The following is a 25,595-nucleotide window of genomic DNA, read 5'->3' as shown; positions in this document are numbered from 1 at the left end:
AGGAGTTAGTTTGAGTCGTTTCTAATGAACAACGGCTTCCTTTGGGAAATAGGAGCGGTTCGTCGTCTGTCTAAAGGCAGTGGCAATTTCCTCTCCCCACCCGAGAGAAATCTTAAGCGTCACCAGAGTAACCAGCGCTCCGGCAAGGCAGGTGCGATTCCTTTAAAATATTCATGCTGCCGATGAAAATGCGGCATGATATTTTTATTAGAGTGTTTTAGTTTATTCCGTGCGCTTAGTAGTATTTATCAAAACACGCTCTTTTAATCAAATATTCTTCCTAACAAGTATTGCCACTTTTAGCTCAACTCTAACTTGATCTTAATTTAGGCGTGGTATTGAGCTTTTTTGGGTCTTTTAAATAGTTCGGCCAAAACATAATTATCTGTTATTACATGGGAACTGTGATCCTGAGTGCTTTTCAGCTGTCAAAACCACGGGTCAAAACGTGTGGGAATATTTGTGTAAATGTTTATCAAAGGTTGTCGTAAGTGTGAACGGAAAATTATAGATTCCACGAGCTGAGCAGTTCTGTTTTATCTAGCTTAATGCTTAATGGTTTTTTTTTTTAATCCTTGCGAAAATATTTCATGGTGGAACAACCTTATGTATATTCTGTATAATTGTTATAACTAAACGTCGAAATAAAAGAAAAAAGTGATGACTAATTTACAGTAGAAAAGAGTACCGGTAAGTGAAAATCAGTCAAAAATGAGTTGAAGAATAAATTAATAAAGAGCTGTATTTTTCGATTCTGTTGGACGAAAACTACCGTGTAGAATGAAATTATGATCGTTGCAAACTATTAAAAAATGTAGTGAGTCTGAGAAGATCCTAGAATATTCTCGATTAAAGCTTTTTCAATATTCATCTCTCTGATCACTTTAACATATTTTTTATTGCAATAGATGAATGCGCCATTTGAGTCGACAAAGTTCGGTGTGGCGTTGCTTTCTAGATCTCGCCTTATCAGAAATCAATTCTGAAACCGCAAGGAGCGTCTAATGAGTCACACCAGAGCTAAAAGAAACTTTAAGGAACACCAATATATTGTTTCATCCATATCAACACCATCTTTCTTAATGATAGAAAAAGTTATGATTTCATGGCGAAATTAATTTTTGACAAACATTTGCCCAGCAGGAAGAAGGAACCATTTTAATTAAACCTCATAAACATTATTTCCATAACCAATACTTGACATACCTAACGCCTCGAAAGGTTACGATGTCCTCAGCTCACCAATCACATTGTTTTCTAATAATGTACCCAAACGATTCTATTGTCAGTCTGGAGAAAACACTCCCTCACTGCGAAATATCAAGAATTATTTATAAGAGTTATTTTCTTAATTTAGACTATCTTCACCAAAAACCCAAATTTTGTTTTCAAGTCCTGGTTGCCTGATTTTAGCGTGCAGAGTGTGGAAGTCAATGGCAGACGAAAGTGCAACAACTGATTCTGAAACAAGTAAGTATTGTGTTTGCATCAAAATTTTGATTTTCTAGCGATTCGGTCTTCTTTGCTTCTTATTCCTCCTTTGTATTACTTGGGGATTTATTGATCTCCAAGACTTATTTGGACTCTGTAGGTAACATCTCAATTTTCTTTATCTCTAAATATCGTGTGAGTTTCGTTAGGTTAACCAGCAATTGAGTTCGAAGAAGTTTTCACTGATGTTTCGTAAGAATATCAAAATGCCTAGAATCAACAAAGCTCAAACTTGAAAATCGTGAGGATCACACGACACTCCAGCACAATTTTTCTGCAATATACAAAATAAAAATATAACTTTTTTTAAAAGGTAAAAAAATGACAAGCAACTTATTACCATTTCTAGCCATGGCATTTTTATTTAATGGAATCAATCAAAGACAGTTGAAAATTCTGTTAATGATGGGAAACCTTAAAAAAATTAAATTTATCGTCTTAGCAATAAAAGATGATCACTTTTTCTTGGCAATTTTTCATCTGGCGTCACATGTACCTTTTCAGCTTATAAATGGTGTTAATTCAACAGAAAAACCTCGTTCTCATCAACAGGTCCTCAATTGAGCCTCACGATTAAAGTGATTTTCACTTTGGCTTCGTCTGTTACCATCCTGGTGTCTGTGATTGGAAACTCATTAGTGATCTACATCGTATTCAAGAACCAAACCAAGAGAACATCAACCAACTGTCTAATAGTGAGCTTAGCTATAAGTGATGTTTTAATAACTATGATTCAGGCTCCCTTATTAATTTTGTACCTTTGCATTGGAGATGAAGCGAATGGCTGTTACCTAGGAAATGTTTCTGACATTTCTCGTAGAATGTTGGCGTTCGGAGTTTCTATATTACTTTATTCCTCAATTTTCAACATGGTTACCATCGCCATCGATCGATTTCTAGCCGTCATCCGACCACTGACATACAAAGTCTCATCAAAATGGCTGGTGAAAGTAGGAATTCCTCTCGTATGGTTGAGTTCATGTTTGCTATCACTAGAGGGTGTGTTGACACGACAAGATGGGAACGCTGAATCATCAAGTGGAAGAAGCCGTTTTGCACTGTTTTCGTCCTTAGTATTTTTGGTCATCTCGTTGATCGCGTTGATTGTCCTCTATTCTGTAATTTGTTATCGTCTTTGGAGAAGAAGCATTCCTGGCGAAGTTTCCAGTAATCAGCAAGCACTTGCTACTCGTACAGCACGGAAGGTCACCATATTAATGATTTTCATTGTAGCCGTGTTTTTTCTTTCATGGGCACCAATTTTTATGTCTATGCTCGCAGAAGTAATTGAGATTAATTTCGCTTATGAGTCAATTATGAGAGAATATCCATTTTTAACTGCTATAAGTTTCTGGTTAGTCGTAAACAACAGTGCTTGTAACTCGTGTTTGTATTTCCTATTTATCGAAAGCTTCCGTCAAGGTCTAAAATTATTATGTTCAAATTGTCGACCTCCTCGGTTAAGACTACGTAGGTTTCGATGAAAGTACGAAACAGGAGAACGAATTAGAAATAGGCAAGCTGTGAACGTTCTGAATCCGGAGGAAAGGGCTGTTGAATTGAGGACATTCTGTAATACCCACATTACACAAGTTACACCTCTTCAATAGTAGAACATAAAGTTGAAATTGTGCATCAATTTCTTATGTGCGCAGTCCGCTCCATTTTACTTCATCTAACATGAAAAACAGTTATCGTCCCTCGTAAAATCATGTCAACCGTCTATATCTGGTTGAGTATTTTGATTTTGTCTGTCTAAATAAAATGACGAACTAGTCCACGAAGGCATCTAACAAGTAAGATCAAAAGATTGTTCTTTTTATAATAAGTGACTGAATTCAGTTCGAGACAAGACTTGAGTGAGTCATCGAGCAGAAAAATTCAGGGTGAAAATGCAGCAGTAAATACTGAGAATGCTATTTAAAATTCAGGGATTGCTTATCATGACGAATGAAACAAGAACATCAGTAGAAAGGAATTGTAATCATTTACATTTTACAACGATGAAAATAGGGTAAGTAGCACATAGAGGTTTAATAAATGAGAGCTATTGTGTCTGTGTGTGTGTGTCAAGAAGACCTGATCCAGCAATAAAGAGCTTCGTAAGTTTGTAATATAATGCAGTTTATTTTAGAGTATGTAATGTATTCCTAAAACCAAGAACGTTGGTGGAAATTGCTGTGACTTTAAGCCATCTGATTTTGCCGCGAACAAATCAATTTTGTTCCAATCCTGGTTCTCTCGAGGTTAGGCGCTCGAGAAAGTTGTCGTACTTCAGGGCTTGCTGTACAAAACACAGATTGAACAACTACAACAAGGGAGACAGTGAAGCTCATATGACACATTCATTGTTAAGGACGCGAAATAATTCCTCAAGATTTCTGCTCAGGCACTCTCAGCGTTGGAGGCTTGGTACAAGTTTTGAAAAATACCATTTAGTTAATGATTATTTCGTTCCCTGATTGATTTCAGAGACTAATCCTAACTAAAAACTAAAAATGGATGATTAGATATTTTAATTTTTCTGTGAAATAATTTTTCGGTTTGTTACTGTGAATTAAAAATATCATATGCAGTTGAAAAGACCTCTGACAACTACATGTCTAAAATATGAGAAGTTTACGGAAGTTCAACTTTCGACCCATTAATGAACTGATTAATTGCTTTTCTGTACATTTTGCTGCCGATATCTATTTTTAAATCAAACAGCTCTTTAAGCTATGCAACCACCATGGAATCGGCCATGATGCTTCACTGAGTTTTCGAAAATCAGTCGAAAACTTTGGCAGGCACCCTTAAAAATTTAGACATTTCCCTCAGTCACCAGTTTAGAATACTGTTATGGGGTTTACGGGAGAACCTTGGTAGCTTTTTACAGATGGATCAGAATCAAAAATTTAAATCTAGCTATGACCTATTTGTTTTGAATTGATTATCTACAAAGACTTTCATGCTCTGTAAATCCGGAATGAAATGAAATAGAAAAAGATCATGTTTTGCGAAAGCAATTCAATGCTTTATATTAAATATTGAATGGCAAAAGATTCAAGATTGCGAGAAATAAAAAACGATAAAATCCATTTCTCTTTGTCCTCCAAGTCTTTATTTTCCTTGAAATGTAAATAACAATATAGGGTCAAAAGGAAACCACTGATCGGCAAATCAGAAGGACAAGTCATACACAAAACGGCCCCGCTGTGTTCATTTGAGTTCTCATCCTCCCAGTAAACTGAAGCAATATGCTCATACATAGGCTCTGGTCTCGTGTTATTTGCCCAGTTCTCGTTTGCTGTGTGTTGGTCTCTTTTGCAGAGGATAATTCATCAAGGCTCAACGATGCAAATCTAGGGAAAAGTAAGTTATCGAAACGTTTACTTCCCTTGTTTTCTTGGGGCACACAGATATAGGAACAGAGAGATAGAACGAAAGCGAGGATGACTGACTACCATCTGATTCCATAGAAACATGTAATATGGCTTCGTTTTTAAGATTGGACATTTTGGGAAAGAACGTTACCGTTCAGAATGATTATTTTTCATGAGTTTTCATAGGAAACAATCCCTGCCGGCCCTGCAACATGAAAATGATTTATTCATTTAAGCCGTAAAAGACATACGAAGCTCATAGTTTACATAACTTGAGCGTTAAGTTTCCCGAACATCTCATCAGCGTTTTACTAAACTTTCTAGTAAAAATAATTCTGAAGACTACACCTAAGGAACACCCTTATTATCTCGAAAAGGGAAAGTGCTCAATTATTTTTCACGCCCTTTCGTGAAAGTGAGCAGTAATAAGTGATAAACTGTCAATGTTTTGTTTGCTCAATTTACATAACAGGAGGGGGAGAATGCAATTTCCTGTGAGTCACATTAATTACATTTTACCTCAGGGAAGTTAAAAAATTTATTTTTCCTGAAAAATTGGGGGTAAGTAGACGCCATAAGAAATTATTTTTGGAAAAACAAATTTTTTACACGAGGATTGGGTGTTAAATTAATAACGGTCCATGATCTCATGATAGGACCAGAGGAAATGGACTCTTTTGTCAGGTATATCGATGAGCCTCTCCCGTGGATGCTAAAAATGAGCTTACTTTTCTCTCGCCAACTAATTAAAAACTGCTTAGATTTCCCTAATCTCTCAACAGATCCACAAAGCACCATCAATTTCCGATTTAGTCTACCAATGACAATAATTTTCGCCACAGCCATATTATTTAGCTTCGTGATGTCTGTGATAGGCAATTCTCTAGTGATTTGCATCATAGCCAAACAACAATATATGAAAACATCAACCAATTGTCTCATTATGAACTTGGCTGTTTGTGATATTTTGACCACTTTACTCCTGACACCAACTTTCACCAGAAGAATTTTTCTCGGCGGCAGATGGTTTGGCGGTGATATTGGAAGGGTCACTTGCAAAATAGTGGAATACGGGAACTCTTTTCCAATTTACTGCTCTCTTTTAAACCTAGTTGCAATCGCCATTGATCGATGTCTTGCCGTCACTCGACCACTATCTTACAAACTTTCATCAAAATGGCTGGTAAAGATTTCAATTCCTGTAATTTGGTTGATTTCACTTTCGTTACCAGTAGTGAGTCTGTCAGACACACAATTATTATACTATGACGGTGACGTGTGGCCGAGATGTGAAGAGAAAAGCGGTCGAGGCTCTCTCGACTTGTACTTGGCGAAAGCTACTTTAGTCGGCTCGTTTATCGCATTGATTACACTTTATTCAGTGATTTCTTATCGTCTTTGGAGAAGAAACATTCCTGGTGAGATGCCCAGCAATCAAAAGGAACTTGTCATTCGTACAGCACGAAAGGTCACCGTTTTAATGATATCAATTGTAGTTGTCTTTTTTGTTTCATGGGCACCAGCCTTTGCTTTTCTCATAATCGTCGAATATGGAAACGCTGGTCCGACCTTTGGAGCAGTTTTAGTGCAACATCCCTTCTTATTTGCTATAAGTTACTGGCTTATTTGTAACAACAGCGCCTTTAACCCTTTGCTGTATTTCATATTTATTGAAAGTTTCCGTCAAGGCTTGAGATCGGCCTGTTTAAGATGTCGAGTTCCTCGATTCTCACCTCAGGAAAGGAGGGTCAAAACTGGACAAGAATTAACGAGGAATAGGCCAACTTTGGATATCATCAATAAGGAAGAAGGAAATATTGAATTGAAAGCATACTCTGTGTCAACAGTAATCTAGAATTGCATTGGTTTTGCTTTACTTTGCTCTGTGATTGGTCCAGAAACTTAACCAATCAGATCTGAAACAAAAACCAATCCTGACTAGGTCACTTACGTTTTCCCGCGCCTCAGGTCCGTTTGACTCTGTGGTCTCATTGGCTCTTAAAGGTTTTACCGTTTCTTCTGATTGGTCGTTGTGATAACTTAGGTTTTGGTTTTTAAGATAATCAATAATAACTGTAAGAGGTTTTGAACGGAGTAGATATTTTCTTGTAATGATAATACTAATAATAGTAATAATAACATGACTTGCTTATATAGCGAAGATATCATTTGGGGTATTTTCAACTGCACTTTACAAAAATAAAACCAGAAGTAACCAATACTGATAACTAATAAATACTGATATTATTGACCAGTTGACTGATATAAAAAAAATCATATACCGCATAAAAAAGTAATCAAAATAATGTTGTAGGTTCTCAGTAGAAATGACAAATATATCAATCAACGAGGAATAAGACAATAAAATAAAATTTCAAGATAAACTATTTATGATAAATCAATTACCAGATTACGCACCCAAAGCCATTACAAAAGATTTTTTATAATTTCTTAATATCTGTGCTTGTTGAGTTTCTAGTTGAAGGAGATAACACAATCCAAAGCTTAGGTGCAGCTGCTTTATAAGAACGTTCATGACTCAAATGACACTTTATAATATCCCATTACTGAGCGCAAGTTTCATCCACCCCTTCTTTTCGACCCAAAATTGAACTGATTTTTTTTTTTGTATGGAGAAATATGCAACCACCATGGTACTGGCCATGATGCATCAGATTTTGAAAAATTATTTGGTCTAGGTCTTGAAAATGCTGCCCTCGGCCTACGGCCTCGAGGTCACAGTTTTTCACCATACGGACCGACCCTCAGCCGGTAAATAACATATTTATCTTTTTTAAACTTGACGAGATTCTTTCTGAAAGAACCCGAATGATTTAGGGCCATAAATACGGCAAGATCTTCCATAAACTGAACAATTTTTGAGCAAGTAACTGGTTAAAATAGAGGTAATGCAAATTAAAGAGAGATGCCTCACTGAAACATTTTCATTTCCGCAACAATAAAGGTGATTTAAAAAGCTTCTTAACAAACTTTGAAACATTATTTTTACAAGTATCTGTCATCATCTGACACCTGTCAATTAGAGAGCGCGTAAGAAAAAAAAAGCGCAAGAAGATTTGAACAACGGAACTAGTTTGGCTAGGACTGTCACGACAATGTTTTCTTCAAAAACAGTTGATGATCTAACAAAAAGTACTCACTCTCATCGAAGATTCATTCATGTAGGAAGATTTACCTCTGTTCGTTAAGTAAACGGCGAGGGAAGTAATTGTGAGTAAATTCAAATTTTTTATTTTGAAGTTGTGAGTTTGTTCGTTTGTTTGCTGCAATGGCGTGTGTAAATTTGATCTTTCCTCCACAAAAACTAAATTCGAATGGTACACTCCAACGAAACACGCAGGGATTTAATGCGGCCTTTTTTCAATCAATTCCTTCAGTTTCTGTTGTGCAATTTACGGTACAAATGTCCAAATTTAACGGACTTGGAAAGAATCACCGAGAGCGTTTATTTGTTGTAGAACTTAAATTAAAACTTCGCTCGCTCTTTCATTACGAACAAATTGTTTGATATTAAATTAATGAAAGTTCCATCGTTCAGTTTAACTGTAACCAAACACTTCACGTTTTAACTTTCTATGTACTTTTTGTGAACGATTAAAGTTAATTGCAAACGGTTTTTAGACCGCCTGTCAACCAACGTAATGACATTATTGCTTACACAAATTCATTCTGAAACCAATATTTTTCTGTCAACCAAAGTGATTTGGGAGAAAGAAAAGAGAGGATTTCTAAGTTATTTATCGGCTTGAGGTAGTGACCGACGTGTTTGCTTAAAAATACTACCTAGTCGGAAAAACGAGATATATTTTTGAAAAATGGCAACGAAAGTTGGAATGTACTTGGCGATTCACGAAAGCGTTACCGTGGCCCGTGGGCAGAGATAGGAAAATACTGACCGGGTAAAGAACCAATCAGATTGCAGGATTCGTTACCGTGCCCTCTGAAAAAAAATAAATTTCAGTTAGTATTCAGTAGAGAGGAGTTTTGATCGATTTGTTTTCCTCGATCTTTTAAACGTTAGGACAGCGTCAAAAAGTCGGTTTTTAAAGCATTTTTTAACTGAACTCACTCAGTTTTAATATTAATTCTGGTCATAGTGAAGTAAGAACGCTTCGTTGATCGAGTTGATTGAAGTTCCGCAATGGATCTTCTCCATGCTAATGGCATGACTATCTTGAGGGGTTATCGAGAAAGAAGGGGAAACAGCCAAGCTTCCGAATTCAACGAGTCTTAAACCTTAAATCTAATATAATGCATCTTTGCGTATCAAAACATTTTCTCGAACAGGTCCCAGTTGTGCAGAGATCTTTATGAATATTTGATAAGCCCCCTTTATTAATACGGCTTAAAAATTTACATATTTCCCTCATGTTTCATAAGCCAAGGCAATTGAGCGTTGAGATGGTGAGGTCTACAGGAGAACTTTTTTTAGCTTTTACAAATGGATCAGTGCTGAGTATTTGATTTTATTTATTTATTTAGAGTATCTACAAATAATTCTTACTTTGTGGATCCGAAATGAAATAAAAAGAGAAAATGATAATTTCCTGTAAAATCATTAATATTCAAGACTGCAATAAAAAAGCTATAAAATCTATTTCTCTTTGTCCGTCCAGTCTTTTTTTCCGAGAAATGTAAATAAACAATATACCCTCAAAAGGCAAACCACTGTTCGGTTAATCAGAAGGCCGTGAAATCATAAATATACAAAACGGCGTTGCTGTGTTCATTTGAGCCCTCATCCTCCCGCTAAACTGAAGCATTATGCTAACACATAAAATGTGGTTTCGTGTTGTTTGCCCAATTCTCGTGTGCTATGTGTGGGTGTCCTTTGCAGAGGAAAACTTATCAAGCCTTAACGATACAAATCTACAGAAATGTAAGTTATCAAAACGTTTATTTCCTTTGATCACTTTCCGTAAATAAAGGAATACAGCCAGGAAGACTGACTTGCACCCGATCCACCAGAAACCTATAAAACAGCTTCGTTTTTAAGAGTGAAAATTTTGGGGAGGAACGTTACCTTTCAGAATGATTAATTTGCATATGTTCAGTTTTCATTAGAAACAATCCCTTCCAGCCTGCAGCGTGAAAATGCCTTTATCGTTCCCTGGCTCCGTGGTTTATTTAAACCATAAAAGACCTACAAAGCTCATAGTTTACATGACTTGAACTTTAAGTTTCCCAAACATCTCACCAGCGTTTTACTTCAGCCTATTTTATTAAAAATAATTCTGGAAATTAAACATAAGGAACACGCTCATTATCCCGAAGAGGAAAGCGCTCAAGTATTTTTTCACTCCCAATCGTTAGAGCGTTTTGAGTAGTAGTAAGCGAGAAGCTGCCAGTGTTTTGTTTGTTCAATTTACATAACAGAAGATGGAAAATATAATTTCCTGAGAGTCCCATTAATTGCATTTTACCCCAAGAAAGGTTAAAAAAAAACTCTAATTTTCCAAAAAAACTTTGGTTCAGTAAACGTTGAAAGAAATGATCAGTTTTAAAAAACTTTTTTTTGAATAAGGATTGGGTGTTAAATTTACTTTGCATCACTGATTTTGTACTCTAAATAAAAAGGCCCAGAGATAATAGACTCTATGTCGGCTATATCAATGAGCCACTCCCCTTGAAGCTTAGAATAAGCTTGCTTTTCTCTCGTAGATTCACTCAAAATGCACGAATTTCCTCATTTCTCAGCAGATAAACAAAGCATCATCGATCTCCAATTCAGTTTACCAACGACAATAATTCTCGCCACAGCCATATTATTTAGCTTTGTCATGTCTGTGATAGGCAACTCTCTTGTGATTTGCATCATAGCCAAACAACAGTCCATGAAAACATCAACCAATTGTCTTATACTGAACTTGGCTGTTTGTGATATCTTGACCACTGTTCTCCTGACACCAAATTTCATCAAAATAGTTTTTCTTGGAGGCAAATGGTTTGGTGGTGCTTTGGGAAGCTTCACTTGTAAAATGTTGGAATACGGAAACTCCGTTACACTTTACTGCTCTCTTTTAAACCTAGTTGCTATCGCCATTGATCGATGCCTTGCCGTCACTCGTCCACTATCTTACAAACTTTCATCAAAAAGGCTGGTAAAGATTTCAATTCCTGTCACGTGGTTGATTTCATTTTCATTACCCATAGGAAGTCTGTCGAACACACAATTATACTATGACGGTGATATGAGGCCGAGATGTGAAGAATTAAGGGATCGAGGCTCTCTTGACTTGTATATCACAGTAGCTACTTTAATGGGCTCATTTATTGCACTGAGTGCGCTTTATTCAGTGATTTCTTATCGTCTTTGTAGAAGAAACATCCCTGGTGAGATACCCAGCAATCAAAAGGATCTTGTTATTCGTACAGCACGAAAGGTCACTATTTTAATGATTTCAATTGTATTTGTCTTTTTTGTTTCATGGACACCAGCCTTTGCTTTTCACATAATCCTCGAATTTGGAAACGCTGGTCCGACCTTTGGAGAAGTTTTAACGCAATACCCCCTTTTATTTGCTATAAGTTACTGGCTTATTTGTAACAACAGCGCCTTTAATCCCCTGTTGTATTTCATATTTATTGAAAGTTTCCGTCAAGGCTTGAGAACGGCCTGTTCAAGATGTCGTGTTCCTCGATTCTCACTGCAGGAAAGGAGGTTCAAAACTGGACAGGAATTAACGAGGAATAGGCCAACTCTGGATATCATCAATAAGGAAGAAGGAAACATTGAATTGAAAGCATACTCTGGGCACAATCTATGAGTGGGAGTGTCTTCCTTTAAGTATAAAACGTTCGTAATTTATCTGTGTGACCATGCACAAGAGTATGAAAGAAGACCTCTCAGACTTAGGATAACGTTTGAATGTTTTCCTTCGGCAGTATTATGTAAGCGTAAGTAGGTGGAAAAAGTGAGCCATGTATATTCCACTCCTTCTCTGTTTAAAGAGATGAACTTTCTTCTGAAAAAATCGGAATGTCATAAGTATTTCAGAATTGCTTTGGTTTTGCTTTACTTTGCTCTGTGATTGGTCTACAAACCTTGCGCCACTTTCTCGACCAATCAGATATAAAACAAAAACCAATCCCGACTTGGTCGCTCGCGTTTTCCAGCGCTTCAGGCTGTTTGGTTGGTTTAACGTTGAGTTCTCATCTTAAAAGTTTTTTACTTTCTTCTGATTGGTTTTTGAGATAACTTAGGTTTTGGTTTTAAGCGAATCAATAACAATTACAAGAAGTTTTAAACTAAATAGACATTTTCTTGTAATAGTTATAAAAATAATAATACTAACAAAAATTTATTTAAAGTTATATAGCGCAGATATCAATTGGGATATTTTCATCTCCACTTTACAAAAATAAAACTAAAAGTAACCAATACTTATAACAGATAAATACAGATATTATTAACTAATATAAACAAAATAATATACCTTACAAAGTGATTAATATATCAATCTACGAGGAATAAGCCAATGAAATAACATCTCAAGATAAAATTATTTGTGATATATCAATTTATGAACCCTAAATTATTGAAAAAGCTTTCTTAAATAAAAAGGCCTTTTGCAATTTCTTAAATATATCTATGTTTGTTGAGCTTCCGATCGAAGGAGACAACACAATGCAAAGCTTAGGTGCAGCTGCTACGAAAAACGTTCATGACTCAAATGATACTTTATGATATCTCATTATTGAGTGTTAGTTATATCCACACCACTATGGTACTGACCATGATGCTTCAGATTTTGAAAAATGATCTGTGAGTTAGTTTTAGTGTAGCTAAAATCAGTTGTTTGCAGTTGAAATGATGTCTTTTGCAAACGATAAAACAACACAAGATCAGTGACAAGAGGATGGAATAATTTTACTTTGCCAATATCTTTGCAGTCAGACCTTAGCAAGTCATGATCTTAATAAATTTCAGATATTCAGTTAAAGAGGGGTGTTGATCGATTTGTTTTCCTCGATCTTTTAAACGATAGCGCAACGTCAAAAAGTCGTTTTTTTAAAGCATTTTTTGACCGAACTCGCTCCGTTTGTACATTAATTCTAGTCATATTGAGGTAACGGCGTCTTCGTTGATCAAATTGATTGTAGTTACGCGATGGATCTCATCAATTCTAATGGCATGACTATCTTGAGGGGATTTCGAGAAAGAAGGAGGATCAGCCAAACTTCAAAATTCAATGAGTCTTAAAAGACTTCTTCAACGCCGATACCAGCAGAACCTCAGACCTAATATAATGCTTCTTCGCGTATTAACACATTTTCTCGAACAGGTTTAAGTTCTGCAGAGAACTTTACAAAAATTTGATGAGTCCTCTTAATAAATAAGGTTTATTTCCCTCATTTTTCACTCGCTGAGGCAATTGAGTGTTGAGATAACGAGGTCTACAGTATAATTTTTTAAAGCTTTTTAGAAACGGACCAGTTATGAGTATTTGATTTTATTTATTGACAGAGCATCTGAAGAGTTTTCTTACTTTGCAAATCCGAAATTAAAAAACAAGAGAAAGTGACAATTTTTATATCCCCTTGTCGTTCAAGTCTCATTATTCCTTGAAATGTAAATAAACAACATACAGTCAAAAGCAAACCGCTGTTCGGTTAATCAGTAGGACAAATCAAATACAAAACGGCAATGCTGTGTTAATTTGAGTCCTCGTTCACCCGGTAAGCCGAAGCACCATGCTAACACATAAAATGTGGTTTCGTGTTGTTTGCCCAATTATCATGTTCTATGTGTGGGTGTCCTCTGCAGAGGACAACTCATCCAGCCTTAACGATACAAATCTACGGAAATGTAAGTTATCAAAACTTTTATTTCCTTTGTTCACTTGCGGTAGACAGACTTAGGAATACAGCGAGGAAGACTGACTTGTATCCCATTCCGTAGAAACATGTAATGTGGTTCCGTTTTTAAGAGTGATTATTTTTGGGAGGAACACTGCCGTTCAGAATGATTATTTTGCATGAGTTTATTTTTCATTTGAAACAATCCCTGCCGGCCCTGCAGCGCGAAAATACTTTTATCGTTCTCTTAATGATTCATCCATGAAACCGTGAAAGACCTACGAAGCTCATAGTTTACATGACTTGAGCTTTAAGTTTCCCAGACATCTCACCAGTGTTTCACTTCAGCCTTTCAGTAAAAATAATTCTGGAGACTACACATAAGGAACACGCTCATTATCCCGAAGGAAGCAAGCGCACAAGTGTTTTTTCTCTACCAGTAGTTAAATTATTTTGAGAAGTAATAAGTGATAAGCTGCCAGTGATTTGTTTGTTCAATTTACATAACAGAAGGTGGAAAATTTAATTTCCTATGAGTCCCGTTAATTAGATTTTACCTCAAGAAAGATTAAAATAACTTTAATTTTCCTTAAAAAAAATTTGTCAAGTAAACGTTATAAGAGATAATTTTTGAAAACACATTTTTTTAAAATGAGGATTGGGAGTTAATTTCACTCTACATTACTGACTTTACACTTTAAATAAAAAGGCCCAGAGATAATAGCCTCCTGTGTCGGGTATATCAATGAGCCACTCCCCTTGATGCTGAATGTGAGCTTGCTTTTCCCTTGTAGATTCATTCATAATGCATGAATTTTCATCATTTCTCAGCAGATCTACCAAGCACCATCGATCTCCAATTCAGTTTACCAACGACAATAATTTTCGCCACAGCCATATTATTTAGCTTCGTGATGTCTGTGATAGGCAACTCTCTTGTGATTTGCATCATAGTCAAACAACAATCCATAAAAACATCAACCAATTGTCTTATACTGAACTTGGCTGTTTGTGATATCTTGACCACTGTTCTCCTGACACCAATTTTCATCCAAATATTTTTTCTTAGAGGCAAATGGTTTGGTGGTGTTATGGGAAGCTTCACTTGTAAATTTGTGGAATACGGAAACTCTGTTACACTTTACTGCTCTCTTTTAAACCTTGTTGCCATCGCCATTGATCGATGTCTTGCCGTAACTCGACCACTATCTTACAAACTTTCATCAAAATGGATGGTAAAGATTTCAACTCCAGTCATGTGGTTGATTTCATTTTCATTACCAATAAGAAGTCTGTCGAACACACAATTAATATACTTTGACGGTGATGTGTGGCCGAGATGTGAAGAAATAGGGGAGCGACTTGACTTCTACATTATGGTAACTACTATAACGAGCTCATTTATCGCAATTATTACGCTTTATTCAGTGATTTCTTATCGTCTTTGGAGAAGAGACATTCCTGGTGAGATGGCCAGCAATCGAAAGGATCTTGTTATTCGTACGGCACGAAAGGTCACTATTTTAATGATTTCAATTGTAGTTGTTTTTTTTGTTTCATGGGCACCAGCCTTTGCTTTTCTCTTAACCCTCGAATTTGGAAACGCTGGTCCAACCTTTGGAGAAGTTTTAATGCAATACCCATTTTTATTTGCTACAAGTTTCTGGCTCATTTGTAACAACAGCGCCTTTAACCCTTTGCTGTATTTCATATTTATTGAAAGTTTCCGTCAAGGCTTGAGATCGGCCTGTTCAAGATGTCGTGTTCCTCGATTCTCACTGCAGGAAAGGAGGTTCAAAACTGGACAAGAATTAACCAGGATTAGGCCAACTCTGGATATCATCAATAAGGAAGAAGGAAACATTGAATTAACAGCATACTCTGGACACAACTTATGAGTGGAAGTGTCTTCCTTTAAGTATAAAACTTTCGTAATCTAGCCGTGTGGTGTGAACAGCAGTATGAAAGAAGACCTTTCAGGCTTTACATAACGTTTGAATGTTGTTCTTCAGTGGTATTATATAAGAGTAAACAGGTTGAAAATTTGAACCATGTAAATACCACTCCTTCTCTGTTTAAAGAAAGGAACTTTTCTTTGCATTAGAGAAGTTTCAATGGAGTGTCAAAAGTAATCTAGAATTGCTTTAGTTTTGCTTTACTTTGCTCTGTAATTGGTCCACAAACCTTGCGCCACTTTCTCAACCAGTCAGATGTAAGACAAAAACTAATCCCGACTGGGATGCTCGCGTTTTCCCGCGCTTCAGGCCGTTTAGTCGGTTTAACTTTGTGTTCTCATTGGCTCTTAAAGGTTTTTTTTTTTCCATTCTTCTGATGGGTCGTTGTGATAACAAGGGTTTTGGTTTTGCGACAATCAATAATAACTAAAAGAAGCTATGAACTGAGTAGATATTTCCTTGTGATCATAATAATAATAATGATAATAAAATTCATTAACTTATATAGCGCAGATATCAATTGCAGTATTTTCATCTGCATTTTGTAAAAATAAAACAAAAAGTAACCAATACTAGTAATAAATAAATACTGATATCATTGACTGATATAAACAAAACAATATACCATGTAAAATGTGATCAAAATAATATGTAGCAGGTTCTCAATAAAAATGATAAATATATCAATCAACGAGAAATAAGCCAATAAAATTTCGAGAGAAAACTATTCAAGATAAATCAAATACTAGATTACGAACCCAAAGCTATTGAAAAAGCTCTCTTGAATAAAAAGATCTTGTGTAATTTCTTAAATATGTCTCTGCTTGTTGAGCTTCTAATTGAAGGAGACAACATAAGCTAAAGCTTAGGTGTAGTTGCTGTGAAAGAACGTTCATGACTCAAATGACAGTTTATAATATCTCATTATTGAGCCTAAGTTATATCCACCCCTACTCCTCTACCCCTGCTCTTCGACCCAATATTGAACTGATTGATTTTTTGTACATTTTGATCCTTAACATTTATTTTTTCGACGAAATACGCCATGATGTTTCAGGTTTCGAATAAAGATCTTTGAGTTAGTTTTAGTGTAGCTGATAATTCAGTTGTTTGCAGTTGATATGATGTATTTTGTATATGATAAAACAAATCCAGATCAGTGACAGGTGGATAGAATCATTTTACGTTAGCAATATCGCTTTAGTCAGACCTTAGCAAGTCATGATCCCAATAAATTTCAGTTATTATTCAGTTAAAGAAATATTTTTAATCGATTTTTCTTTGATCGTTTAAACGATAGGACAACGTCAAAACGTTGGTTTTAAAACCATTTTTTAACCGAACTCGCTCAGTTTGTACATTAATTCTAGTCATAGTGAAGTAAGGGCGTCTTCGTTGATCAAGTTGATCCGTAGTTCCACGATGGATCTCATCAATGCTAATGGCATAACTATCTTGAAGGGGTATTGAGAAAGAAGGATAATCGACCAAACTCCAAACTTCAACGAGTCTTAAAAGACATCTCTAACGCCGGTACCAGCAGAACCTCAAATCTAAGATAATGCATCCTTTTTTCGAACAGGTTTCAGTTCTTTGGAGAGCTTTATGAAATATGATAAGCCCCCTTTATTAATAAGGTTTGAAAATGTACATATTTCCCTTATTTTTCTCTTGCTGAGGAAATTGAGTGTTGGAGGTCTACAAGGGAACTTTTTAAACTTTTTAAAAATGGATCAGTGCTGAGTATTTGATTTTATTTATTGTCATAGTATCTACAGAGATTTTCTTATTTTGTAAATCCGAAATGAAATAAAAGAGAAAATCTTAATTTTCTGTAAAAGCATAAATATTCAAGACTGCAATAAAAAAGCGATAAAATCTATTTCTCTTTGTCCTTCAAATCTTTTTTTCCTATAAATGTAAATAAACAATATACCGTCAAAAGCAAATAACTGTTCGCTTAATCAGAAGGACAAATCATAAATATACAAAACGGCATAGCTGTGTTCATTTGAGTCCTCATCCTCCCGCTAAACTGAAGCATTATGTTGACACATAAAATGTTGTTTCGTGTTGTTTGCCCAATTCTCGTGTGCTATGTGTGGGTGTCCTTTGCAGAGGAAAACTCATCAAGCCTTAACGATACAAATCTACGGAAAGGTAAAAGTTATGAAAACGTTTATTTCCCTTGTTCACCTGCGGTAGACAGATAAAGGAATACAGCCAGGAAGACTAACTTGCATTCGAATCCACCGTGAAACCTTTAATATGACTTTGTTTTTAAGGGTAAACATTTTGGGGAAGGAACGTTACCGTTCAAAACGATTATTTAGTACGAGTTCAGTTTTCATTAGCAACAATCCCTGCCAAACTTGCAGCGTGAAAATGCGTCTATCGTTCTCTGATTGATTCATTCATTTGAGCCGTAAAAGACCTGCGAAGCTTATAGTTTACATGACTTGAGCTTTAAGTTTCCCAAACATCTCACCAGTGTTTCACTTCAGTTTTTTAGTAAAAAGAATTCTGGAGACTACACATTTGGAACACGCATATTATCCCGAAGAGGCAAGCGCTCAAGTATTTTTTCACTCCCAGTCGTTAGAGCGTTTTCAGCAGTAGTAAGCGAGACACTGCCAGTGTTTTGTTTGTTCGGTTAACATAACAGAAGGTGGAAAATGTAATTTCCAGTGAGTCCCGTTAATCGCATTTTACCCCAAGAATGGTTAAAAAAAAACTTTAATTTTCCAAAAAAACTTTGGTTCAGTAAACGTCAGAAGAAATTATCAGTTTTAAAAAACATTTTTTTTAAATAAGGATTGAATGTTAAATTTACTTTGCATTACTGGCTTTGTACTCTAAATAAAAAGACCCAGAGATAATAGACTCTTATGTAGGCTATGTCAATGAGCTACTCCCCTTGATGCTGAGAATAAGCTTGCTTTTCTCTTGTAGATTCATTCAAAATGCATGAATTTTCCTCATTTCTCAGCAGATCAACAAAGCATCATCGATCTCCAATTCAGTTTACCAACGACAATAATTCTCGCCACGGCCATATTATTTAGCTTTGTGATGTCTGTGATAGGCAACTCTCTTGTAATTTGCATCATAGTCAAACAACAATCCATGAAAACATCAACCAATTGTCTTATACTGAACTTGGCTGTTTGTGATATCTTGACCACTGTACTCTTGACACCAAATTTCATCAAAATAGTTTTTCTTGGAGGCAAATGGTTTAGCGGTCTTATGGGAAGCTTCACTTGTAAAATGTTGGAATACGGAAACTCTGTTACTCTTTACTGCCCACTTCTAAACCTTGTTGATATCGCCATTGATCGATGCCTTGCCGTCACCCGTCCACTATCTTACAAACTTTCATCAAAAAGGCTGGTAAAGATTTCAATTCCTGTAATTTGGCTGATTTCATTTTCATTACCCATAGAAAGTCTGTTGAGCACACAATTATTATATTATGATGGTGATGTGTGGCCGAGGTGTGAAGAAATTAAGGATCGAGGCTCTCTTGACTTGTATATTATAATAGTTACTTTAATGGGCTCATTTATTGCATTGATTACGCTTTATTCAGTGAATTCTTATCGTCTTTGGAGAAGAGACATTCCTGGTGAGATGCCCAGCAATCAAAAGGATCTTGTTATTCGTACAGCACGAAAGGTCACTATTTTAATGATATCAGTTGTAGTTGTCTTTTTTGTTTCATGGGCACCAGCCTTTGCTTTTTTCTTAATCCTCGAATTTGGAAATGCTGGTTCGACCTTTGGAGAAGTTTTAACGCAATACCCCCTTTTATTTGCTACAAGTTTCTGGCTCATTTGTAACAACAGCGCCTTTAACCCTTTGCTGTATTTCATATTTATTGAAAGTTTCCGTCAAGGCTTGAGATCGGCCTGTTCAAGATGTCGCGTTCCTCGATTCTCACTGCAGGAAAGGAGGTTCAAAACTGGACAAGAATTAACCAGGATTAGGCCAACTTTGGATATCACCAATAAGGAAGAAGGAAACATTGAATTGACAGTATACTCTGGACACAACTTATGAGTGGAAGTGTCTTCCTTTGAGTGTAAAACGTTCGTAATCTAGCCGTGTGGTGTGCACAGCAGTATGAAAGAAGACCTTTCAGGCTTTACATAACGTTTGAATGTTGTTCTTCAGAGGTATTATATAAGAGTAAACAGGTTGAAAATTTGAACCATGTAAATACCACTCCTCTGTTTAAAGAGATGAACTTTCCTCTGCATTAGAGAAGTTTCAATGGAGTGTCAAAATGGATCTAGAATTGCTTTAGTTTTGCTTTACTTTTCTCTGTGATGGTCCACAAACCTTACGTCACTCTCTTTACTAATCAGATGTAAAACAAAAACCAATCCCGACCTGGTCGCTCGCGTTTTCCCGCGCTTCAGGCCGTTTGGTCGGTTTAACTTTGTATTCTCATTGGCTCCTAAAGGTTTTTTTCCATTCTTCTGATAGGTCGTTGTGATAACTAGGGTTTTGGTTTTAGGACAATTAATATCAGTTATAAGAGACTATGAACTGAGTAGATATTTTCATGTGTTGATAACAACAATAATAATGATAATAATAATAATAATAATGAAATTTATTAACTTATATAGCGCAGATATCAATTGTAGTATTTTCATCTGCACTTTGCAAAAATAAGACTAAAAGTAACCAATACTAATAACAAATAAATACTGATATTATCGACTAATATAAAAAAAATAATATACCGTGTAAAAATGTGATCAAAGTAATATGTAGCAGGTTCTCAATAAAAATAATAAATATATCAATCAACGAGAAATAAGCTATAAAATTTCAAGATAAAAATATTTTTGATAAATCAATTACTAGATTACGAACCAAAAGCTATTGAAAAAGCTCTCTTAAATAAAAAGATCCTGTGTAATATCTTAAATATATCTATGCTTGTTGAGCTTCAAATTGAAAGAGACAACATAATCTAAAGCTTAGGTGCAGCTGCCATGAAAGACCGTTCATGACTCAAATGACTGTTTATAATATCTCATTATTGAGCCTAAGTTATATCCACCCCTACTCCTCTACCCCAGTTCTTCGACCCAATATTGAACTGATTGATTTTTTGTACATTTTGATCCTTAACATTTATTTTTTTGACAAAATACGCCATGATGCTTCAGATTTCGAATAAAGATCTTTGAGTTAGTTTTAGTGTAGCTGATAAGTCGGTTGTTTGCAGTTGATATGATGTATTTTGTACATGATAAAACAAATCCAGATCAGTGACAGGTGGATAGAATCATTTTACGTTAGCAATATCGTTTTAGTCAGACCTTAGCAAGTCATGATCCCGATAAATTTCAGTTATTATTCAGTTAAAGAAATATTTTTAATCGATTTTTCTTTGATCTTTTAAACGATAGGACAACGTCAAAACGTTGGTTTTAAAACCATTTTTTAACCGAACTCGCTCAGTTTTTACATTAATTCTAGTCATAGTGAAGTAACGGCGTCTTCGTGGATCAAGTTGATTATAGTTCCACGATGGATCTCATCAACGCTAATGGCATGGCTATCTTGAGGGGGTATCGAGAAAGAAGGATAATCAGTCAAACTTCAACGAGTCTTAAAAGACATCTCTAACATCGGTACCAGCAAATCTAAGATAATGCATCCTTGCGTTTCTAAACATTTTCTCGAACAGGTTTTAGTTTTTTAGAGAATGTTATGAAAATATGATAAGCCCCCTTAATTAATAAGGTTTGAAAATTTACATATTTCCCTTATTTTCACTAGCTGAGGCAATTGAGTGTTGAGATAATAAGGTTTACAGGAGAACTTTTTAAACTTGGATCAGTGCTGAGTATTTGATTTTATTTATTGTCAGAGTATCTACAGAGATTTTCCTATTTTGTAAATCCGAAATGAAATGAAAGAGAAAACGATAATTTTCTGTAAAAGCATAAATATTCAAGCTGCAATTAAAAAAGCGATAAAATCTATTTCTCTTTGTCCTTCAAGTCTGTTTTTCCTAGAAATGTAAATAAACAATGTACCGTCAAAAGCAAACCACTGTTCGCTTAATCAGAAGGACAAATCATAAATATACAAAACGGCGTTGCTGTGTTCATTTGAGTCCTCATCCTCCCGCTAAACTGAAGTATTATGCTGACACATAAAATGTTTTCTCGTGTTGTTTGTCTAATTCTCGTGTGCTGTGTGTGGGTGTCCTTTGCAGAGGAAAACTCATCAAGCCTTAACGATACAAATCTACGGAAAGGTAAGTTATGAAACCGTGTGTTTCCCTTGTTCACCTGCGGTAGACAGATAAAGGAATACAGCCAGGAAGACTGACTTGCATCCGAATCCACCGTGAAACCTTTAATGTGACTTCGTTTTTAAGGGTTAACATTTTGGGGAAGGAAAGTTACCGTTCAAAACGATTATTTTTTATGAGTTCAGTTTTCATTAGAAACAATCCCTGCCAACCTTGCAGCGTTAAAATGCGTCTATAGTTCTCTGATTGATTCATTAATTAAAGCCGTAAAAGACCTACGAAGTTCATAGTTTTCATGACTTGAGCTTTAAGTCTCACATCTCACCAGCGTTTTACTTCAGCTTTTTAGTAAAAATAATTCTGGAGACTACACATAAGGAACACGCTCATTATCCCGACGAAGGCAAGCGCTCAAGTATTTTTTCACTCCTAGTAGTTAAATTATTTTGAGCAGTAATAAGTGATACGTTGCCAGTGATTTGTGTGTTCAATTTACATCACAGAAGGTGGAAAATTTAATTTCCTGTGAGTCTCGTTAATTGCAATTTACCCCATGAAAGGTTAAAAAAAAACTTTAATTTTCCCCAAAACATTTTGGTTAAGTAAACGTTATAAGAAATGATTTTTGAAAAAACTTCTTTTTAAATGAGGATTGGGTGTTAAATTTGCTTTGCATTACTGACTTTAAACGACTGTGAATATATGAAAGTCATATATTTGAACTGCGGATAAAGACGTGAATATGAAAGCGATCTTCGCAGTAATGAACACTACTTGAGCAGTTGTAAAAAAAGAAGACCTGAAAATAATTCAGGCTTGTACGGGATTTGAACCCATGCATGACCTCTGCGATATTGGTGCAGCGCGAAGATCGCTTTCACATTCACGTCTTTATCCGAAGTTCAAATATATGACTTTCATATATTCACAGTCGTTTATTCATCACTTCACGGGTTTATTTGGTACCAACATATTGACCAGCTCCCAGTTGGCTTGTTAGCTTAGTTAGTAGAGTGCTGCACCAGTATCGCAGAGGTCATGGGTTCTAACCCCGTACAGGCCTGAATTTTTTTCAGGCCTTATTTTCACTACTGCTCTAGTAGTGTTCATTACTGGGAAGATCGCTCTCATATTCACATTATCGATGAGCCACTCTCCTTAATGCTGGAAATAATCTTGTTTTTCTCTTGTAGATTCATTCATAATGCACGACTTTTTATCATTTCTCAACAGATCTACCAAGCATTATCGATTTCCAGTTTAGTTTACCAACGACAATAATTCTCGCCACGGCCACATTATTTAGCCTCGTGATGTCTGTGATAGGCAACTCTCTTGTGATTTGCATCATAGCCAAGCAACAATCCATGAAAACATCAACCAATTGTCTTATACTGAACTTGGCTGTTTGTGATATCTTGACCACTTTACTCCTGACACCAAATTTCATCAAAATAATATTTCTTGGAGGCAAATGGTTTGGTGGTGTTTTGGGAAGCTTCACTTGTAAAATGTTGGAATATGGAAACTCTTTTACACTTTGCTGCTCTCTTTTAAACCTAGTTGCTATCGCCATTGATCGATGCCTTGCCGTAACTCGTCCACTATCTTATAAACTTTCATCAAAATGGATGGTAAAGATTTCAATTCCTGTCATATGGTTGATTTCATTTTCATTGCCTATAGGAAGTCTGTCTAACACACAATTATCATATTCTAACGGTGATGTGTGGCCGAGATGTGAAGAAATTAAGGATCGAGGCTCTGTTGACTTGTACTTATCGGTAGCTACTTTAATGGGCTCGTTTATCGCATTGATTACGCTTTACTCAGTGATTTCTTATCGACTTTGGAGAAGAAACATTCCTGGTGAGATTCCCAGCAATCAAAAGGAACTTGTGATTCGTACAGCACGAAAGGTCACTATTTTAATGATATCAGTTGTAGTTGTCTTTTTTGTTTCATGGGCACCAGCTTTTGTTGTTCTTCTTATCTTGGTCTTTGGAAACGCTGGTCGGACGTTTGGAGCAGTTTTGATGCAACACCCCCTTTTATATGGTATAAGTTTCTGGCTCATTTGTAACAACAGCGCCTTTAACCCTTTGCTGTATTTCATATTTATTGAAAGTTTCCGTCAAGGCTTGAGATCGGTCTGTTCAAGATGTCGCGTTCCTCGATTCTCACTGCAGGAAAGTGGACAAGAATTAACGAGGATTAGGCCAACTCTGTATATCATCAATAAGGAAGAAGGAAACATTGAGTTGACGGCGTACTCTGGGAACAATTCATGAGCGGGAGTATATCCCTTGAAGCATAAAACGTTAGTATAATTCAGCGGTTTGATCTTCCAATTAATTTGGAAGGAAGCCTCCAGATCAAATAATCTTTAGATTTTGTTCCTTAGTAGGTTCAAATAAAGTTTCTTCTTACAAGAACTTTACCTTTGAAATTTTGTTGACAGGTTATTAGTATCAGAGACAGAATGTTTCTGAGTCTTCGATAATTTGCATTATACTGTGTCTGATCGGTTGAACCATACCTGACTCCAATGATGATTCAGGCAAGAAATAGTATCATTCAAACTGATAAGTTATTAGTTACAACTGCAGGCTCCCTCTCGCTTTAAATCAGTGTAGGACAGACTTCTCTAATATGTGCTCTTAGTTCTATAGTGTATTTACTGCTTTTTACCACATAAATTCAAAGCAAAATCATTTCACTTCTTGTTATTAAGTGGAGTTTTAACGGGGGTATCTGAAGTAAGTTTACTTTAGTTAACTGCATCATTTATCACATACGTTGTACTATATAATCAACAGTCCAATTGTTGTAGCCAAATGGATAGAACCATCCCGGAAAGAAGGCTCCCCGATCATGGGTCGTTTTGCTGCTTTTTTCTGTCTCATTCCCCACTTATACCGCTTTCTCAGAGGTTCTTCCTCTATCTAAAATAGTTCAGTCAAAGCCGGTCAGGTTTCATTGAAATTGGAGAAAAATTAGACATTTTCCGAGTTCTGGATCAAAGGGTGGACTATCTTTAATAAACTCAAGGTCTTATCCGTGGCCTCATTTCTCAATCAAATAACCCTATCATGATGTTCATAAACGGAATAATTATTCAAGAAAGAACATGATTTAAAATAACAGCATTCAGCTCTCACTCTTGGCCTGCAAAGTACACCCAGAAGCGGTAACTATTCTGCATTTCTTCATGCTCTTTCAAAATGTAATCCAGAATATAGGAAAACTTGTTCGAGCGGAAATCTGCGAGATGAACCCAATGAGTATGTCCGGGTCGTGATCCTGCCCCTTTAAACTTCCCATCTTGTTGACATGTGGTTGTTTTTGCCCTTCCTTTTGGCACTTCGGGCTAAATGTCAAAACCTATCTATTGGCACAGCAATATTTATTTGGGTTAGCCAAGAAGTAAGATAGTCTTGCAATAGCTTTTTTGATCATTTCCTTTTCGTTCGGAGATTTTCTCGCAGAACTAAAAATAGTAACTAATAGCCCGAGAAGAAGAAATAACTTGATGTCTGCAAGGTTTTGTCACTTTTGTCACGCAATTCACAATGACTCAGACGAGAATGATTTTTGTTTGTTGTATGTAATCAAAGCATTAAAAGAATACCTCACAACGCGATGTTTTCTTTACTGTTTTCCTCTTTGTCTAAGGAAACT

General features: G+C 35.9%; 4 protein-coding genes across 6 annotated transcripts; all 4 read left to right on the top strand.

The window, feature by feature from the left end:
- LOC113669591 (substance-K receptor) lies at nucleotides 1-3,271 on the top strand. Its single transcript, XM_027185656.2, has 2 exons — nucleotides 1-1,470; nucleotides 2,044-3,271. The coding sequence occupies exons 1-2, from the start codon at nucleotides 1,434-1,436 to the stop codon at nucleotides 2,973-2,975; spliced, it is 969 nt and encodes a 322-aa protein (XP_027041457.2). The 5' UTR covers nucleotides 1-1,433; the 3' UTR covers nucleotides 2,976-3,271.
- A 1,459-nt stretch (nucleotides 3,272-4,730) lies between these two features.
- LOC113669592 (RYamide receptor) lies at nucleotides 4,731-9,441 on the top strand. The gene is made up of 2 exons (XM_027185658.2): nucleotides 4,731-4,845; nucleotides 5,639-9,441. Exons 1-2 carry the CDS (start codon nucleotides 4,731-4,733, stop codon nucleotides 6,709-6,711), a joined length of 1,188 nt encoding a protein of 395 aa, XP_027041459.2. The 3' UTR covers nucleotides 6,712-9,441.
- Nucleotides 9,442-13,341: 3,900 nt separating this feature from the next.
- LOC149038786 (neuropeptide SIFamide receptor-like) lies at nucleotides 13,342-16,487 on the top strand. Its single transcript, XM_089184108.1, has 2 exons — nucleotides 13,342-13,686; nucleotides 14,511-16,487. Exons 1-2 carry the CDS (start codon nucleotides 13,572-13,574, stop codon nucleotides 15,572-15,574), a joined length of 1,179 nt encoding a protein of 392 aa, XP_089040234.1. The 5' UTR covers nucleotides 13,342-13,571; the 3' UTR covers nucleotides 15,575-16,487.
- A 7-nt stretch (nucleotides 16,488-16,494) lies between these two features.
- LOC113669580 (allatostatin-A receptor) lies at nucleotides 16,495-25,533 on the top strand. 3 transcript variants are annotated; one of them, XM_089184104.1, is made up of 2 exons: nucleotides 16,495-17,791; nucleotides 18,624-21,288. In XM_089184104.1, exons 1-2 carry the CDS (start codon nucleotides 17,677-17,679, stop codon nucleotides 19,691-19,693), a joined length of 1,185 nt encoding a protein of 394 aa, XP_089040230.1. In that variant the 5' UTR covers nucleotides 16,495-17,676; the 3' UTR covers nucleotides 19,694-21,288. The 3 variants fall into 3 exon arrangements, with proteins under 3 accessions (XP_089040230.1, XP_089040233.1, XP_089040231.1); XM_089184107.1 differs by lacking the exon at nucleotides 18,624-21,288 and adding an exon at nucleotides 23,148-25,533 and having other exon boundaries at nucleotides 16,512-17,791; XM_089184105.1 differs by lacking the exons at nucleotides 16,495-17,791; nucleotides 18,624-21,288 and adding exons at nucleotides 21,744-21,917; nucleotides 23,148-25,533.
- Nucleotides 25,534-25,595: the final 62 nt, after the last annotated feature.

The sequence above is a fragment of the Pocillopora damicornis genome, chromosome 10 (assembly GCF_964200805.1).
Source record: "Pocillopora damicornis chromosome 10, jaPocDami1.2, whole genome shotgun sequence".
Lineage (NCBI taxonomy): Eukaryota > Metazoa > Cnidaria > Anthozoa > Scleractinia > Pocilloporidae > Pocillopora > Pocillopora damicornis.
The sequence above is the reverse complement of the archived record's forward strand: the minus strand, read 5'-3'. Positions and strand labels throughout refer to the sequence as shown.

Coding starts and splice junctions, on each gene's coding strand:
- LOC113669591 (XM_027185656.2), top strand. CDS start 1,434: ATGGCAGACGAAAGTGCAACAACTGATTCTGAAACAA. Junction 1,471..2,043: donor AACAACTGATTCTGAAACAA/GTAAGTATTGTG, acceptor TCTCATCAACAG/GTCCTCAATTGAGCCTCACG.
- LOC113669592 (XM_027185658.2), top strand. CDS start 4,731: ATGCTCATACATAGGCTCTGGTCTCGTGTTATTTGCCCAGTTCTCGTT. Junction 4,846..5,638: donor CGATGCAAATCTAGGGAAAA/GTAAGTTATCGA, acceptor ATCTCTCAACAG/ATCCACAAAGCACCATCAAT.
- LOC149038786 (XM_089184108.1), top strand. CDS start 13,572: ATGCTAACACATAAAATGTGGTTTCGTGTTGTTTGCCCAATTATCATG. Junction 13,687..14,510: donor CGATACAAATCTACGGAAAT/GTAAGTTATCAA, acceptor ATTTCTCAGCAG/ATCTACCAAGCACCATCGAT.
- LOC113669580 (XM_089184104.1), top strand. CDS start 17,677: ATGTTGACACATAAAATGTTGTTTCGTGTTGTTTGCCCAATTCTCGTG. Junction 17,792..18,623: donor CGATACAAATCTACGGAAAG/GTAAAAGTTATG, acceptor ATTTCTCAGCAG/ATCAACAAAGCATCATCGAT.